At 37.8% G+C, this 17,594-nt stretch overlaps 1 protein-coding gene across 1 annotated transcript in view; it reads left to right on the top strand.

Annotated features, from left to right (window-relative positions):
* The window catches only part of PID1 (phosphotyrosine interaction domain containing 1), a 262,811-nt gene that overhangs the window by 107,819 nt on the left and 137,398 nt on the right, over positions 1–17,594 (top strand). Inside the window, exon 2 of the mRNA XM_007453260.1 lies at positions 11,190–11,336. Within this exon, the coding sequence (XP_007453322.1) occupies positions 11,190–11,336 (147 nt within the window). The remainder of the gene's footprint in view (positions 1–11,189; positions 11,337–17,594) is intronic.

The following is a 17,594-nucleotide window of genomic DNA, read 5'->3' as shown; positions in this document are numbered from 1 at the left end:
CGGTTATCAGGCACAAAGCCTCACCTCAGTCTTCTCCCTAAGAAGCATAAGATTTCACAGCTAAGGTAGGGTGGCAAATCCTACCTTAGGTGAAGGTATAGGTGAAGGAGTCAGGAAATGGTGGTTGAAGGTGAAGACCCATTGTGCATAGGTGAAGACCCATTGTGCATAGGTGAAGACCCATTGTAAATTGTGGAGAGGAAAGAAAAAATCCTCTACATCTAGGGGAAAGGTGGGAAACCAGCCTGGATCCAGAACAGTAGAGGTCCCTTGTAGCAAAGTCAAGACCATTGAGAGCATGGTTTCCAAGACTAAAGGACACAGGACATGCCCTAGAAAGCACCTAGTATCAAGAAATTTCAGTCAACCTTTAGGGGCAGGGAAGAGGTGTCAAGAGAGACTCTCTCACTCAGGTGTACAGAGGGGTCTGAAAGCTGAGGGTGGAGCACGAGTATTGAGACATTCTTCCCAGCAAACTAGACCCTACCCTGAAGGCAAAGAAATGCTGGTGGAATTGAAGTCTGTACTACAGCAATAAAGCCCCAACCCAGATGATTTCCAGGCTAGACTGACTTGACACACTGCACTAATGCTCACTAAGCTGTAGAAGGAATGTGGTCCATTTCCAGTATAAATGCATTTACTACACTACTGAAATGATGTCCAGAATTCAGTAAAAAAAATATAAGATGTACAAAAAATCAAGAGAAAAAACAATTTGTCTTCTCCACGGTGAGGAGACAAAGCCATTAGTAAAACCAGACTCAGTGGTGACCTGAGTATGGAGTTTAAAATAACTGTCATTAGTACATCAAAGGCTCTAGAGAAAAAAGTGGAGGGCATGCACGAATATATGGGGAATTTCAGCAAAGAGAAACTGTAAGAAAGAATCAAATGAAACTGCTAGGGAAAACAAGAACAAAAACAGCAACAACAGAGTAACAGAGATGAAGACAGACTTTAATGAACTCATCAGTATACTTGACACAACCAAAGGAAAAATAAGTGAACTTGAAGATAGGCCACTGTGTTGATTGTATTGATTTTCTGTGCCATATTTCATTGATTTCTCCTTTGTCTTTATTATTTGGTTTCTTTTACTCACTTTTGGGTTTCATTATTCTTTGCTTTTTTTTCTTAAGTTTGAAGCTGAGTTTATTGAATAGAGAACTTTCTTCTACAGTTCTAATCTATTTCTAATATTTCTAATACTGGCATTTATGCTATAAAATTTCCCTTAAGTACCATTTTAGTGGCATCCTAGAATTTTTGATGTATTATGTTTTCATTTTCATTCAGTTCAAACTAATTTCTATTTTACCTCTTGATTTATTCTTTCATCCATGGGTTATTTAGAAGTGTGCTATTTAGTTTACATATATTTGGAAAATTTACAGGTATTTTTCTGTTATTACTTTGTATAGCTTGAATCCTAAACTTACTTTTTTTGTGGCTCAGCATTTCGTCTGTCTTGGTAAATGTCTTATGTACACTTGAATTCTGTTTTTTGGTAAAGTGGTTTATAATGATCAGTCATGTTAGGTTGGTTGATGGTGCTATTCAGAACTTCTGTATCCTTACAGCTTTTCTGTCTACTCATTCTATCAATTTTGGAGAGAGCAGTATTGAAATTGCCAACCGTATTTGTGATTTTTGTCTACTTATCCTTGTGTTCTATCATATTTATTTGCTTCTTCATATTGAGAGGGAATTTCTTATAGGCAGCCTAGAGTTGGGTTTTGTTTTTGATTTAATCTCACTATATATTTCTTTTATTTGGGATATTTAGGCCATTTACATTTTATATAATTGTTGACACCTTTAATTTTAAATCTTTTATCTTATTTGTTTTCTATTTCTCTTATCTTTTTTTTGGTTAACTTGTTCCTTTATTTCTGCCTTCCTTTTATGATTCCATTTTATCTTCTTTATACTTATATATAACTCTCTGGTTTGTTATTTTAGTCATTGCTTTATGGTTTATAGTATACACCTTTAACTTATTACAACCTACCTTCAAATGATATTAAACCACATCATATATACTGTTAGAGCCTTAAAATAGTATACTTCCATTTTTACCTTGTCTGACCATTGTACTAGTGTGGCAATACATTTTACTTTTATATCTGCTAAAATCCCATACCACATTGTTATTATTTTTAGTAATTTTGAATAGTCAAAATTGTCTGATAATTATTATAAATTATAGATAATTATTCATTATCTTTGAATGAATTTTAAATTATAAGAAAGAAACTTATTAGTCCATATAGTTACCCTCTTCTCTGCTCTTCATTCCCTTTTATATATCTATATTTTCATCTTTTCTTTTGCCCAACTGACTTTCTTTAACATTTCTTCTAGAAAAGGTCCACTTGTAATGAATTGTTTCAATTTTATTTTACCTTCATTCTATACCCAGAATTCTTGATTTGCTGTGGTGTAATTTTCTTCTATTTCTTCTGCTTGGGGCTTATTGAGAGTCTTGTATTTGTGGGTTTATAATTTCCTCAAATTTAGAAAATTTCTAGCTGTTTCCTCAGTTTTTTTCTTGTTTTTCCTTACTTCTCCTGTGGGGCTCCAGTTATACATACCTCAGGATATTTGAAGTTGTCCCTTAGCTCCTTGATGCATTTTTTTTCTTCTTTTCTCTCTGTTTCATTTTGAATAGTTTCTATTATGTCTCCAAGTTCACCAATGTTTTTTTTCTATAATGGAATCTGTTAGTAGCACCCAGTGTGCTTTTCCCCTTTACCATTATAGTTTTTATCTTTAGAAGTTAAATTTGGATCTTTTTATACCTTCAATATCTCTACTTACCTTTTGGAATATACGAAATACAGTTTTAATGTCTTTACCTGGTCATTATAACATCTATGTCATTTTTGTCTAGTTTTTATTAATTGATTTTTCTCTATTACGGGTTCTATTTTCCTGCCTTTTTGCATGCCTGGTGATTTTTGATTGGATGTTAGACATTTTGAATTTTACCTTGTTGGTTGCTGGATATTTTTGTAATCCTATAAATATTTTTCAACAATTTTTGTGGAATTCAGGTAAGTTACTCTGAAGTACTTTGATTATTTTGCATCATCTTTTAAAGATTTGCAGGTGGAATCAGAGTGGCATTTAGTCTAGTGTTAATTATTTCCTACTGCTGTGACTAGACATTGAGTACTCTACCCAGTGCCCTATGACTCATGAGTTTTTCCATTCATTGGTGGAAACAGACAATATTGCTGGTTCTGTGTGAGCACCAGCACGTTCATCTCTAGTTCTTTCCAGTGGTTCTTTTCCTTTGGTTAGTTTCCTTTCATGTATGCTCTGATTAGGACACAACTGAATATTTAAGGGGACACTCTGCAGATTTCCAAAGTTCTCTCTGTGTGCAGATATCCCCTTTTATTTGTCTCCCTGGGCTTTCGTCTCTGTCACCTTAGCTCAGGGACTCTGCTGGGCCCTTCTCCTCCCTTCATGGCAGCCTGCAGACTCCCTCAAGGTAGTAAGCCGGACAGTTGTATAACTTATCTCATTTGTGTCACATCTTTCAGAGATCACGGTCCTTCATTGCCTGATATCCAGTGTCTCACAAACTGTTGCTTCATATTTTCTTTTCTAGTTTATTTGGTTGTTTTAGGTGGCAGGATCTGTTTGGTTCCTGTTACTCCATCTGGATTGAAACTGAAGTAAAAAATATTGATCTTTAGCAGTTTAATTGAATTCAGTGCAATAAGACACTCATACCACCAGGAGCATGTGGGAATAACTTAGGTAACAGATTTCTAAATGCTTATTCCTATCCCATACATAATTATGTGGAATGACCAGACAATTGGCCCATTTTATTAATACTTCTCTCTATCATTCACTCACACTCTGTTAGTTGAATATTCATAATTTAAATATAGGTATGAGTTAATTCAACTGTACTTGAATTTTTTTCATGAGTGGGTGGAATTTTTGTTCTGTGCTCCTACCATTTGTCGTTTTCCTTCAGCGGTTGCAAATTCAATGCCTGTAAGGGTCAAGCAAGTATAGGAGTGAGGTTGGTAAGGCATAAATAGTCACTGGTCTTTATTTATTTATTTTTTATTTTTGGCTGCGTTGGGTCTTCGTTGCTGCACATGGGCTATCCCTAGTTGTGGCGAGCGGGGGCTACTCTTCATTGCAGTGTGCAGGCTTCTCATTGTGGTGGCTTCTCTTGTTGTGGAGCATGGGCTCTAGGCATGCAGGCAGCACATGGGCTCGGTAGTTGCGGCGCATGGTCTCAGTAGTTGCAGCGCACAGGCTCTAGGGCTCAAGGGCTTCAGTAGTTGTGGCTTGTGGGCTCTAGAGCACAGGCTCAGTTGTTGTGGCACCTGGGCTTAGTTGCTTTGCGGCATGTGGGATCTTCCCGGACCAGGGATTGAACCCGTGTCCCCTGCATTGGCAGGCGGATCCCTAACCGTTGAGCCACCAGGGTAGTCCCACTGGTCTTTAGTATAGAAGGGAAATCTGGCACTGGGGGAAGGAGGGACCATGGTGAATTGCAGAGGAAAACGCCTAAGTAAATAAGGGCATTTGCAACAACCAGCTGGAGCTCATGTTGCCCTGAGGGAATGCAAGTTGCTTTTGTAGATATTCTGATCTTTCAAGAGAAGTAGAAATGCAAATTTTAATCATATGTATCTCAGTTTTTGAATACTATTTCAAATTTTGATCATAAAGCAGTCTGTGAATCAAATAAAACTTATTTACAGGCCAAGTATGCCTTTAGCCTGTGAGCTTGCAACCTGTGTTCAACAATAAATTGTTTAACTGTTAACATATACAAAAATAGTTTAGAAAATTACAGAAACCACTGAAGCTAGGGATACAGCACATAGGTATTTTTTGTGTGTGTATGTGCATATGTATGTATTTCAGATCAGTAACAAAAAATAAATAAGTAGATACACACAAACACATATACACACACTCCCCTGAGTGAGTCTTTCACAAGCCTTGGGGGCTTTTTGCATACTCTGTGGGCATGGAGTTATTTTTATGCTTCTCCCACATAATCTCTTTAGAGAATCTGTGATGTTCAAAAGAAATCTTCCATAATTAAAACTGCATGAATAAATATGGGTGTGTGAACATGAGTATTTTAAGTTAGTTTAATAATAGCTATCAGTTTAATAGATATAGACAGTCTTTTAAATTTATGAATATCTGGATGTAGGCCTTTAAGCTGTAACTTTTTTGAATATGGCAGTTACTAGGATAATTTGCAGCAAGAAGCTTCATGCCAAATTGGTGTGTGTCTTTCTTTTCTTGAAATACCAGATCAATACAAATTGCATTAAAAATTTAATTCTTGAAATAAAATAGTGCAATTTTGTATATGCCTACTAGATTTGGGGAGATTATCCAACCCTGCTTTACTTTTAAAAAGGACAAAAACTAATAAACAAAACCTTTGCACTAAAATGTGTTTAAATGAAAGTTGAATTTAAGTAAAATTTTCTTTTATTCACTCACGTAATTACTCCTAATCATCTAACAAATCATTTGCTGTTTATTTAACAAAATATTTTTCTCATTTTTATGGGATTTTTTTGGTAAAAGTGCTAGAATAAATATTTAAAAGCAGAAATCTGAGAATATACATTAAATATAAGCAAAAGCTTATTAGATCTAATTTATTAAAGGACACAAAAGTCATCATACCTGTTTCTTTATTCATATGTGGGGCCTGAATACACTTGTTATTTTAAAAGACAAGTGGTATACAATGTAAGGAAACCACAACTGAGTTCTACTAATTCTTACAGAACCCTAAAGTAATAAAATGATTATTCATAGAAAGTCAAAGCCCTACTCATTTTTGTACACTTGTACAAATTAACATTTGTTTGGGGTACTGAGTATTTTTCCATTAATTCCATTCACCCACTTGTTCCTTGCAGTTCTCTTGAGAACATTTGCAATATTTTTGAAGCTTGATTAGGGCATTACTGAATCAGTAATTTGCAAGTTAAAACTGACCATTTTAGCCTTCAAAATGCAAAGATGAGCCAGGGATTAAAACCTTTAATGCCTTCCCTCTAATTTGTGTGAAGACAGTGTTCCAGTTATCTTAGAAAAAGAGGAGGCAGGATTTGCCTTCCAAAGAAGTTCTGTATTTTGGATACAGAATCAATACAAAGGTGAGATACACTGGATTTGAATTGGTAAAATATGTAAATCTCTGCCTGCTAAACTGTCAGAGATTAATGTCTGAATAGGAGTAGGAAGCGCCAACTGTAAAATTATACAGGGCATGGCGATTACCCCATCTGCATAATGGGGCTTGATTTAGAGGCTCTATTTTAGGATCGCACATAAAGCACCAAATGTAGAAAGCAGAGCTTTGTTTAATTTGTCCTAGGCAGTGCCCTAATTTTCTACAACACTATTCACGTCCCTTCTTTAAGAATGAATAACACATTTTCTTTACGGAACCCTGTGCATCCGTCATTTGGGGACTGTAGCTTTTCCAAGCTACTCTATTAGATTGCTCTTGTGTTGCCTTTTTATGATGCTACTGGATTATGTTATTTGAGGTCGCATTATCTTTATTGCACTTGTATGTCCATGCAAAGAACAAGTGATATTATTTTTGACTGGTCATAACAAGCATTTTAAAGTTGACAGATGAGAAAACTGAGGCCCAGGAAGTATAAGGCCATGCAGTTCTGACAGAGTTGGTTATAGCAAATGGATCTTGGCTACTCAGCAGGGATTGTGTATTATTGCAGGTACAGTATTTGACTGTCTCTTGAGACTTGGGATTCATCTTATTTTGGCAGTAGCTCAGAGAGCTTTGTCTTAAATACTAATAACCTAGCGACTATAATACTTTCTTTGGATTATTATTTGGTGCTTGGTCATTACGGCTCAGCCTATTCAAATAACTAAGTGCAAGATTCACTATTTTTTTTTTTTTTTTTTTTTGCGATACGCGGGCCTATCACCGCTGTGGCCTCTCCCGTTGCGGAGCACAGGCTCCAGACGCGCAGGCTCAGCGGCCGTGACTCACGGGCCCAGCCGCTCCGCGGCAAGTGGGATCTTCCTGGACGGGGTCACGAACCTGTGTCCCCTGCATCGGCAGGCGGACTCTGGACCACTGTGCCACCAGGGAAGCCCTCCTTTTTTTTTTTTTTTTTTAAAGATAATGCTGCTATTTATTTGTGCAGATTAACATTTATGAGGTCCTTTTAAAATTTTTATCTCCGTTTTATTTTTACAGATGATTTTTTATTAAAAAGTAGTTTTGTATTGGTGAGACTCTGAATTTTTAGGATCAGACACCTAACTCAAGCTCACTTAAGCATAAAAGGCACTGTATTGGTTCATTCTGTCAGTAAGTCTGTGTATAGATCTGAGTCAGATGCAGCTGGATCCAGGGGCTCAGCTTTGTCATCTGTGACTTTCCATTTCTAAGCTCTCCTGTTGTCTCTGTGTGGTCTTATCCTTCACAGACGGACCTCGTGGGAAGACAAGGTCAGCAGCAGCTCTGAACTCTTTACCCCCTTTTAGCAAACCTACATATGAACCTCCCAGGTGATTCTGTTCAGGCAATCTTGAGTTTCATCTGAACCAATTCCTTTGGCCAGGTACATGGCGGTACTCAGATGGTCAGCCTGTGTCACGTATTCTTTCCCAGTGTTAGGGGGTGGGGAATTATGAATGACAGCCCCATTTCACAAAGCAGCATATGGTAGTATAGAAGTTTCCCTAAGGGGGGGGCAGAAGAGTGTTCTTATCAGAAGCAGCTTTAGCTATTACACTTCGACCACTGAAGGTTTACAAGACAGACCCAGAGTTACATAAAAATGTTAATTTTCTGTAAAAGTATGTGTTGTAGCCTATGCTCCATAATGGGAGAGGCCACAACAGTGAGAGGCCCACATACCGAAAAAAAAAAAGTACGTATTATTGTAGACTCAATAATTCATCACATAATCTACATTTTATTTCCCTCTTTACTTTCATCCTTTCACAGTGGACAAAAAAGACAATGCCATTAAAGAAAAAAAAACACTTTTTTTCTTTAATGTTTTAAAGACATTAAAAAAAAACTTTCTCTATTTCACTTTCAAATATTGTCTTAGCCTTTTTCTTTAGCTCTTGTAAGGAACTTCTCATGTAGAATTGTTGTCATTTGATTTCACAGTCTCTACTGATTGTGAGAAATCTTTCAAGCAGAGGTTCACATTTTATTTCTGTTCCAGCTGTGCCTCTCACAGTGCTGGCTGAGTGGGGTTGTTGAGTAAAGGTGGATGGTTGGATTGGTGAGTGATTACAGGGCAGCTATCTACCTGGCTGGAGATGCCCAAACTCTGTAGAATTATGTAGTTGAGGTTACACCACACACTGTGTTGAAGTTGGAATTTGAACTCCCTTATTTTCCTATCCCTAAGCTTATTTCTTTTACTTAGCTCCCAGGCAAGGGTGCCTTACATGTGCCCATCTGTAACTTCCAGTTTCTCTGTGTGCCTAGTAATTGAACCATTTGGTTCTGACAGGAATTACAGCGGGGACAGGAAGACAGTGTCAGAACTTCTGGGCAGTTTGCTTGTCCAACCCGCGTGAGAACAGGGCCACTTCTAGTGCCGTCTTTGGGACCTTCCTGTGTGGCACGAGTCAGGCTGAGTTGAGCTTTAATTTCATGTACCTCTCATAGAGTGCCAGCAAAATGGCAGCCGAGGGAGAGTGTTCCCACTTACTCATTACTCTGTCTTCTGAGCCCCTCTCCCTTTATCGTCTTCATCCCATAGCTCCAGATAGTTGCTCACAGAGGCAAACTAACTTCAGCGTCCCTCCCAGTGATCTCTGTTGCTCTTCCCAGACCACTTTGCAACCCTAAACCTGCACCCTCTTGGACTGAAATCAGTTAAGAGCAAAGATAGAAACTTCCAGATTAATATAAAGACTTGCATTTATGCAATTAATACGAAGATTTCCTTATATTTAAAAAACTGCAAATCACTAATTTTTGGGAGACCTAAGTGCAAGTCTCTCTCCCATTTAAAAAATATCAGAGCTGGCAACTTTGTATTCTAAAACGTGGCTTTATCAGTTAGGGTTAAGTCAGAAAGACAGAAGTACTAGGAGATATATATTAAGAGGTTTCTTCAAGGAGTTGGCTTATGTGATTGTAGGGGCTGGCCAAGCAAGTTTGAAATCCTTAGGGCAGGCTGTCAGGAAGGGTGGGCTGGAACTCTGACATAGACTGAAATAGCTATTCACAGGTGGAATTTCTTCTTCAGGGAAGCCTCAGCTCACCTATTAAAGCCTGTAAATTGATTTAATCGGGCCCACCCAGATTATCTAAAATAATCTCCCTTGCTTCCATTCAACTGATTATGGACTTTAACCACATTCACAAAGTACCTTCATGGCAGTACCTAGATTAGTGTTTGATTGAATATCTGAGCATGGTAGCCTAGCCAAGTTGACATGTAAAACTGATCGTCAAAGTGGTCAGTAGGAGTTCTAGTAGATTCTGTGTGGACTTGTGAAATGCAGGCCTTGAAATCCTGATACAGATTTCAAAACCTCTGCTGCCTTTCTATTGAATTGTATGGGAACTGTTTTTGGTGATTTATATTTAGGTGAATGTACTTGTGTGTATATGTCATCATTCACTTCTTTCAGTACTGTGTTTGTTTCACAAACCATAGCAGGTCCAGAAGGATCAAGTTGGATAAAGTAGTGAGCAGGTAAACTTCATGAACCCTGGTTTAGAGATCATTATTTTTATATTCGTGCTGTGTATTTTTCTTTCACTTTATTACCTGCATTACCTTCCACAAATACTCCTTGGACATCTGTGAGGTTTCAGGTGATGTTTTAGGTACTTGGGAGACTTCATTGATTCAAACAGCTTCTGTTTATATGGCACTTATATTCTAGTGGACAGTGAAAGACAATAAAATACACTTCATAGTGGTGATAAGTAGTAATAAGAATAATAAAGCAGGGGAAGGGACTAGACAGTAATGAGAATTTATGTGTACCAAACTTAGCTACGTAATTTGTGGGGCCCAGTATAAAATGAAAATCAATGTCCTCCATTCAAAAAGTAGAAAAAAGTGCCATTAAAAGTACTGACAATAAAGCTTTTTCTTTTCTTCCATGAATCTCTCTCTGGAATCATGGTGGTTTTTCTTCCTTTTTTTTTTTTTTTTTTAATTTGCTGTTGAATCCTGTTCTAAGTTTAAAAAAATTTTTTAATTTTAGATTATTGACATGAATTTATCATTCACCATTTACTGGACCCAAGTAAATGGGAGGATAATGGATGGAAAATGAGGTTAGAGCCACTTTGGGTCCCTGAATCATGCATGGGCTTGAAGGCCAAAGTAAGGACTTAGAAGTTTTCAGTGAGAAGAGGGGAAGACTTGGGAGACTTTTGGCAGAAGGGTGACAGCCATGGTGGGATTTTAGAAGGATCCCCTTTGGCTGCTGTGTGGCAAGGTTGGAAATGGCAGGATTAGTTTGGAAGCTGCTATAATAGACCAAACAATGATGGTGCCTGGATTGGGTATATAGATAGATAGTGGTGATTAAACATGGCTGGATTCTGGGCATATTTCAAAACTAGTGCCAACAGGAGTTGCATATAGAATGAATATTTACTTAGAGTCCTGGCCTGGGGCAGCAGATAAAATGGTCCATTGAGAAACAGTGAATTTTCTAAAGTTCTACAGCCAGTGCGTGGCAGAAGTAGAGAAGGCAGAAAACAGAAGTCCTGTGTGTGTGTTTTTCATCAGCTCTGCTCCTTTTTCATTACCTCTAGACTTTCCCCAAAGTATCTCCTGTAACATCCCCTTCCCAACATCTTCACTTATTTTGCTGAATTCAGCATGGATTACATGTCTAGAATCTCATCTATACGTATCACCTTGGAAGAACCTCTCAGAGCAAGGTCCTGGTGATGCTACCACTGCCCCATGTTTTCATGGCATCTGTGTAGGGGTTGGCTGTCTCTCACAGTTTCATTTTGGTGGTATCCTGACAGTTTTTTCCTTCTATTTCACTCGATAACTTTTGGCCTGCTCTAGTAAAACAGAATTCATAAAACAAAGATTTTGCTACTGGGTTTGCTGTACAGTTGCACCCTGTATAATTCCAAATGAGTTAACTCTGTTTGTTTGTTTTTTTTTTCTGCTTTCCAGCACTTTCAGACCATGCTGAAGTCTAAGTTGAATGTCCTAACACTGAAAAAGGAACCTCTGCCAGCAGTCATTTTCCATGAGCCTGAGGCCATCGAGCTGTGCACCACCACGCCCCTGATGAAGACCAGAACTCACAGTGGCTGCAAGGTATGAGGCACATGGCCATCAGGGAACCTCCTGGTGGGGCAGACAAAAGGATGTATACCCCTAAGGCTCTTGTTCAAAGTGATAACTTTTTTAGGAATGAAAATATCAAACGACTAACAGAATAAGCTCATTGAGTGATGGTAGTCTGAATCCATACCCTGCTCTATTTTTCTTGATGATATAGCACTCTTCGTCATTTTGGGGTTCACATAAAGACATAAGTTTGGTGTGTGTGAATGAAATAGTAATCTCGCCATAGTTTCTTTTTTTTTTTTTTTACCATCTTTATTGGAGTATAATTGCTTTACAATGTTGTGTTACTTTCTGCTGCATAACAAAGTGAGTCAGCTATATGTATACGTATATACCCACATCGCCTCCCTCTTGCGTCTCCTTCCCACACTCCCTACACAACCCCTCTAGGTGGTCACAAAGCACCGAGCTGATCTCCCCGTAGGATGCAGCTGCTTCCCACTAGCTATCTATTTTACATTTGGTAGTATATCTATGTCCATGCCACTCTCTCACTTGGTCCCAGCTTACCCTTTCCTCTCCCCATGTACTCAAATTCATTCTCTACGTCTGCGTCTTTATTCCAGAATCATTCATCAGAACCATTATTTTTTTTAGATTCCATATATATGTGTTTGCATACGGTATTTGTTTTTCTCTTTCTCACTCTGTATGACAGATTCTAGGTCCATCGACCTCACTACAAATAACTCAATTTCATTTCTTTTCATGGCGGAGTAATAATCCATTGAATATATATGTCACATCTTCTTTATCCATTCATCTGTCGATGGACACTTAGGTTGCTTCCATCTCCTGCTATTGTAAATAGAGCTGCAATGAACATTGTGGTACATGACTCTTTTTGAATTATGGTTTTCTCAGGGTATATGCCCAGTAGTGGGATTGCTGGGTCATACGGTAGTTCTATTTTTAGTTTTTCAAGGAACCTCCATACTGTACTCCATACTGGCTGCATCAATTTACATTTGCACCAACAGTGCAAGAGGGCTCCCTTTTCTCCACACCCTCTCCAGCATTTGTTGTTTCTAGATTTTTTTGATGATGGCCATTCTGACTGGTGTGAGGGGGTACTGCATTGTAGCTTTGATTTGCATTTCTCTAATGATTAGTGATGTTGAGCATCCTTTCATGTGTTTGTTGGCGATCTGTATATCTTCTTTGGAGAAATGTCTATTTAGATCTTCTGCCCATTTTTGGATTGGGTTGTTTGTTTTTTAGCTGTTGAGCTGCATGAGCTGCTTGTATATTTTGGAGATTAATCCTTTGTCAGTTGCTTCATTTGCAAATATTTTCTCCCATTCTGAGGGTTGTCTTTTCATGTTGTTTATGGTTTTCTTTGCTGTGCAAAAGCATTTAAGTTTCATTTGGTCCCATTTGTATATTTTTGTTTTTATTTCCATTTTTCTAGGAGGTGGGTCAAAAAAGATCTTGCTGTGATTTATGTCAAAGACTGTTCTTCCTGTGTTTTCCTCTAAGAGTTTTATAGTGTCTGGCCTAACATTTAGGTCTTTAATCCATTTTGAGTTTATTTTTGTGTATGGTGTTAGGTGGTGTTCTAATTTCATTCTTTTACATGTTTTCTTACATGTCCAGTTTTCCTAGCACCACTTATTGAAAAGGCTGTCTTTTCTCAACTGTATATTCTTGCCTCCTTCATCAAATGTAAGATGACCATATGTGCATGGGTTTATCTCTGGGCTTTCTATCCTGTTCCATTGATCTATATTTCTGGTTTTGTGCCAGTGCCATACTGTCTTGATTACTGTAGCTTTGTAGTATAGTCTGAAGTCAGGGAGCCTGATTCCTCCAGCTCCGTTTTTCTTTCTCAGCATTGCTTTGGCTATCCGGGGTCTTTTGTGGTTCCATACATATTGTGACATTTTTTTGTTCTAGTTCTGTGAAAAATGCCATTGGTAGTTTGACAGGGATTGCATTGAATCTGTAGATTGCTTTGGGTAGTATAGTCATTTTCACAATGTTGATCGTTCCAATCCAAAAACATGGTATGTCTCTCCATCTGTCTGTATCATCTTTAGTTTCTTTCATCAGTGTCTTATTGTTTTCTGCATACAGGTCTTTTGTCTCCTTATGTGGGTTTATTCTTAGGTATTTTATTTTTTTGTTGGGAGTATTTCCTTAATTTCTCTTTCAGATTTTTCATCATTAGTGTATAGGAATGCAGAAGATTTCTGTGCATTAATTTTGTATCCTGCTACTTTACCAAATTTATTGATTAGCTCTAGTAGTTTTCTGCTAGCATGTTTAGGATTCTCTATGTATAGTATCATGTCATCTGCAAACAGTGACAGCTTTACTTTTCTTCTCCAAATTGGGTTCCTTTTATTTCTTTTTCTTCTCTGATTGCTGTGGCTAAAACTTCCAAAACTATGTTGAATAATAGTGGTAAAGGTGGGAATCCTTGTCTTGTTCCTGATTTTAGTGGAAATGGTTTCAGTTTTTCACCATTGAGAACAGTGTTGGCTGTGGTTTGTCGTATATGGCCTTTATTACATTGAGGTAAGTTCCCTTTATGCCTACTTTCTGGAGAGTTTTTATGATAAATGGGTGTTGAATTTTGTCAGAAGCTTTCTCTGCATGTATTGAGATTATCATATGGCTTTTATCCTTCAGTTTTTTAACATGGTTTATCATATTGATTGATTTGCATATATTGAAGAATCCTTGCATTCCTGGGATAAACCCCACTTGATCATGGTGTATGATCCTTTTCATGTGCTGTTGGATTCTGTTTGCTAGTATTTTTTTGAGGATTTTGCATCTATGTTCATCAGTGTTATTGGTCTGTAGTTCTCTTTTTGTGTGAGATCTTTGTCTGGTTTTGTTATCACGGTGATGGTGGTCTCGTAGAATGAGTTTGGGAGTGTTCCTCTGTCTGCTATATTTGGAAGAGTTTGAGAAGGATAGGTGTTAGCTCTTCTCTAAATGTTTGATAGAATTTGTCCGTGAAGCCATCTGGTCCTGGGCTTTTGTTTTTTGGAAGATTTTTTAATCACATTCTCAATTTCAGTGCTTGTGATTGGTCTGTTTTTATTTTCTATTTCTTCCTGGTTCAGTCTCAGAAGTTTGTGCTCTTCTAAGAATTTGTCCATTTCTTCCAGGCTGTCCATTTAATTGGCATAGAGTTGCTTTTAGTAATGTCTCATGATTCTTTGTATTTCTGCAGTGTCATTTGTTACTTCTCCTTTTTCATTTCTAATTCTGTTGATTTGAGTCTTTTCCCTTTTTTCTTGCTGAGTTTGGCTAATGGTTTATCAGTTTTGTTTATCTTCTCAAAGAACCAGCTTTTGGTTTTATTGATGTTTGCTATTATGTCCTTCATTTCTTTTTTATTTCTTTCTGATCTGAGTTTTATGATGTCTTTCCCTCTGCTAACTTTGGGTATTTTTTGTTCTTCTTTCTCTAATTGCTTTAGGTGTAAGATTAGGTTGTTTATTTGAGATTTTTCTGGTTTCTTGAGGTAGGATTGTACTGCTATAAACTTCCCTTTTAGAACTGCTTTTCCTGCATCCCATAGGTTTTGGGTCATCGTGTTTTCATTGTCATTTTCTTTTAAGTATTTTCTGATTTCCTCTTTCATTTCTTCAGTGATCTCTTTGTTATTTAGCAATATATTGTTTAGCCTCCATCTGTTTGTACTTTTTACAGTTTATTTTCCTGTAATTGATATCTAGTCTTACAGTGTTTTGGTCAGAAAAAATACTTGATACAATTTCAGTTTTCTTAAATTCACCAAGGCTTGATTTGTGACCCAAGGTGTGATCTCTCCTGGAGAATGTTCCATGAGCACTTGAGAAGAAATTGCGTTCTGTTGGGCTTCCCTGGTGGCGCAGTGGTTGGGAGTCCGCCTGCCGATGCAGGGGACACGGGTTTGTGCCCCGGTCTGGGAGGATCCCACATGCCGCTGAGCGGTTGGGCCCATGAGCCATGGCTGCTGAGCCTGCGCATCCGTAGCCTGTGCTCAGCAACGGGAGAGGCCACAACAGTGAGAGGCCCACGTACCGCAAAGAAAAAAAAAAAAGAGAGAGAAATTGCATTGTTTTTTTGGATGGAATGTTCTATAAATATCAATTAAGTCCATTTTGTTTAATGTATCATTTGAAGCTTGTGTTTCCTTATTTATTTTCATTTTGGATGACCTTTCCATTGGTGAAAGTGGGGTGTTAACATCCCGTACTGCTATTGTGTTACTGTCGATATCCCTTTTTTTGGCTGTTAGCATTTGCCTTATGTATTTAGGTGCTCCTTTCTTGGGTGCATAAATATTTACAATTGTTATACCTTCTTCTTGGATTGATCCCTTGATCATTATGTAGCATCCTTCTTTGTCTCTTGTAATAGTCTTTATTTTAAAGTCTATTTAGTCTGATATTAGAGTTGCTACTCCAGCTTTCTTTTGACTTCCATTTGCATGGAATACCTTTTTCCATCCCCTCACTTTCAGTCTGTATGTGTCCCTAGGTCTCAAGTGGCTGTCTTATAGACAGCATATATACAGGTCTTGTTTTTGTATTCATTCAGCCAGTCTGTGTCTTTTGGTTGGAGCATTTAATCCATTTACATTTAAGGTAATTATCGATATGTATATTCCTATTACTATTTTCTTAATTGTTTGGGGTTTATTATTGTAGTTTTGTCCCTCTCTTTTGTTTCGTGCCTAGAGAAGTTCCTTTAGCATTTCTGTAAAGCTGATTTGGTGATGCTGAATTCTCTTAGGTTTCCTTGGCCATAAAGATTTTAATTTCTCCGTCAAATCTGAATGAGTTCCTTGCTGGATATAGTAATCTTGATTGTGTGTTTTTCCCTTTCATCACTTTATGTATGTCCTGCCACTCCCTTTTGGCTTGCAGAGTTTCTGCTGAAAGATCAGCTGTTAACTTTATGGGGATTGCCTTGTATGTTATTTGTTGCTTTTCCCATTCTGCTTTTAATATTTTTTCTTTGTATTTAATTTTTGATAGTTTGATTAATATGTCTCTTGGCATGTTTCTCCTTGGATTTATCCTGTATGGGACTCTGCGCTTCCTGGACTTGACTGACTGTTTACTTTACCATATTAGGGAAGTTTTCAATGATAATCTCTTCAAATATTTTCTCAGACCCTTTCTTTTTCTCTTCTTCTTCTGTGACCCCTAGAATTTGAATATTGGTGCATTTAATGTTGTCTCAGAGGTCTCTGAGACTGTCCTCAGTTCTTTTCATTCTTTTTTCTTTATTCTGCTCTGTGGTAGTTATTTCCACTATTTTATCTTCAAGGTCACTTATCTGTTCTTCTGCCTCAGTTATTCTGCTATTGATTCCTTCTAGAGAATTTTTAATTTCATTTATTGTGTTGTTCATCATTGTTTGTTTGGTCTTTAGTTCTTCTAGGTACTTTTTAAACGTTTCTTGTATTTTCTCCATTCCGTTTCCAAGATTTTGGATCATCTTCACTATCATTACTCTGAATTCTTTTTCTTGTTTCCTTCATTCATTTGGTCTGGTGGGTTTTTACTTTGCTTCTTCATCTGATGCTTATTTATCTGTCTTTTCATTTTGCTTAACTTACTGTGTTTGGGGTCTCCTTTTTGTAGGCTGCAGGTTCGTAGTTCTTGTTGTTTTTGGTGTCTGCCCCCAGTGGGTAAGGTTGGTTCATTGGGCTTTGTAGCCTTCCTGCTAGAGGGAAATGGAGCCTGTGTTCTGGTGGATGAGGATGGATTTTGTCTTTCTGATGGGCAGGAGCACGTTCGGTGGTGTGTTTTGTGGTGTCTGTGAACTTATTATGATTGTAGGCAGCCTCTCTGCTAGTGGGTGGGATAGTGTTCCTTTCTTGCTAGTTGTTTGGTATGGGATATCCAGCACTGGAGCTTGCTTGTCATTGAGTGGAGCTGGGTCTTAGCATTGAGACGGAGATCTCTGAGAGAGCTCTCGCCAATTGATACTACATGCGGCTGGGAGGTCTCTGGTGGTCCAATGTCCTGAACTTGGCTCTCCCACCTCAGAGGCTCAGGCCTGACCTCAAGCCAGAGCACCAGGACCTTGTCAGCCACATGGCTCAGAAGAAAAGGGAGAAAAAAAGAAAGAAAAAAAATTAAAAATAATAAATAAATAATATAAAATAGAATAAAATAATCCAATTGAAAAATTTAAAAATAGTTAAAAAAATAAGAAAGTAATTAGAAAAGAAAAAGCAGAGAGCAACCAAACCAATAAACAAATCCACCA

The sequence above is a fragment of the Lipotes vexillifer genome, unplaced genomic scaffold (genome assembly GCF_000442215.2).
Source record: "Lipotes vexillifer unplaced genomic scaffold, Lipotes_vexillifer_v1.1 scaffold471, whole genome shotgun sequence".
Classification (NCBI taxonomy): domain Eukaryota; kingdom Metazoa; phylum Chordata; class Mammalia; order Artiodactyla; family Lipotidae; genus Lipotes; species Lipotes vexillifer.
This window is presented reverse-complemented; position numbering and strand designations above follow the sequence as displayed.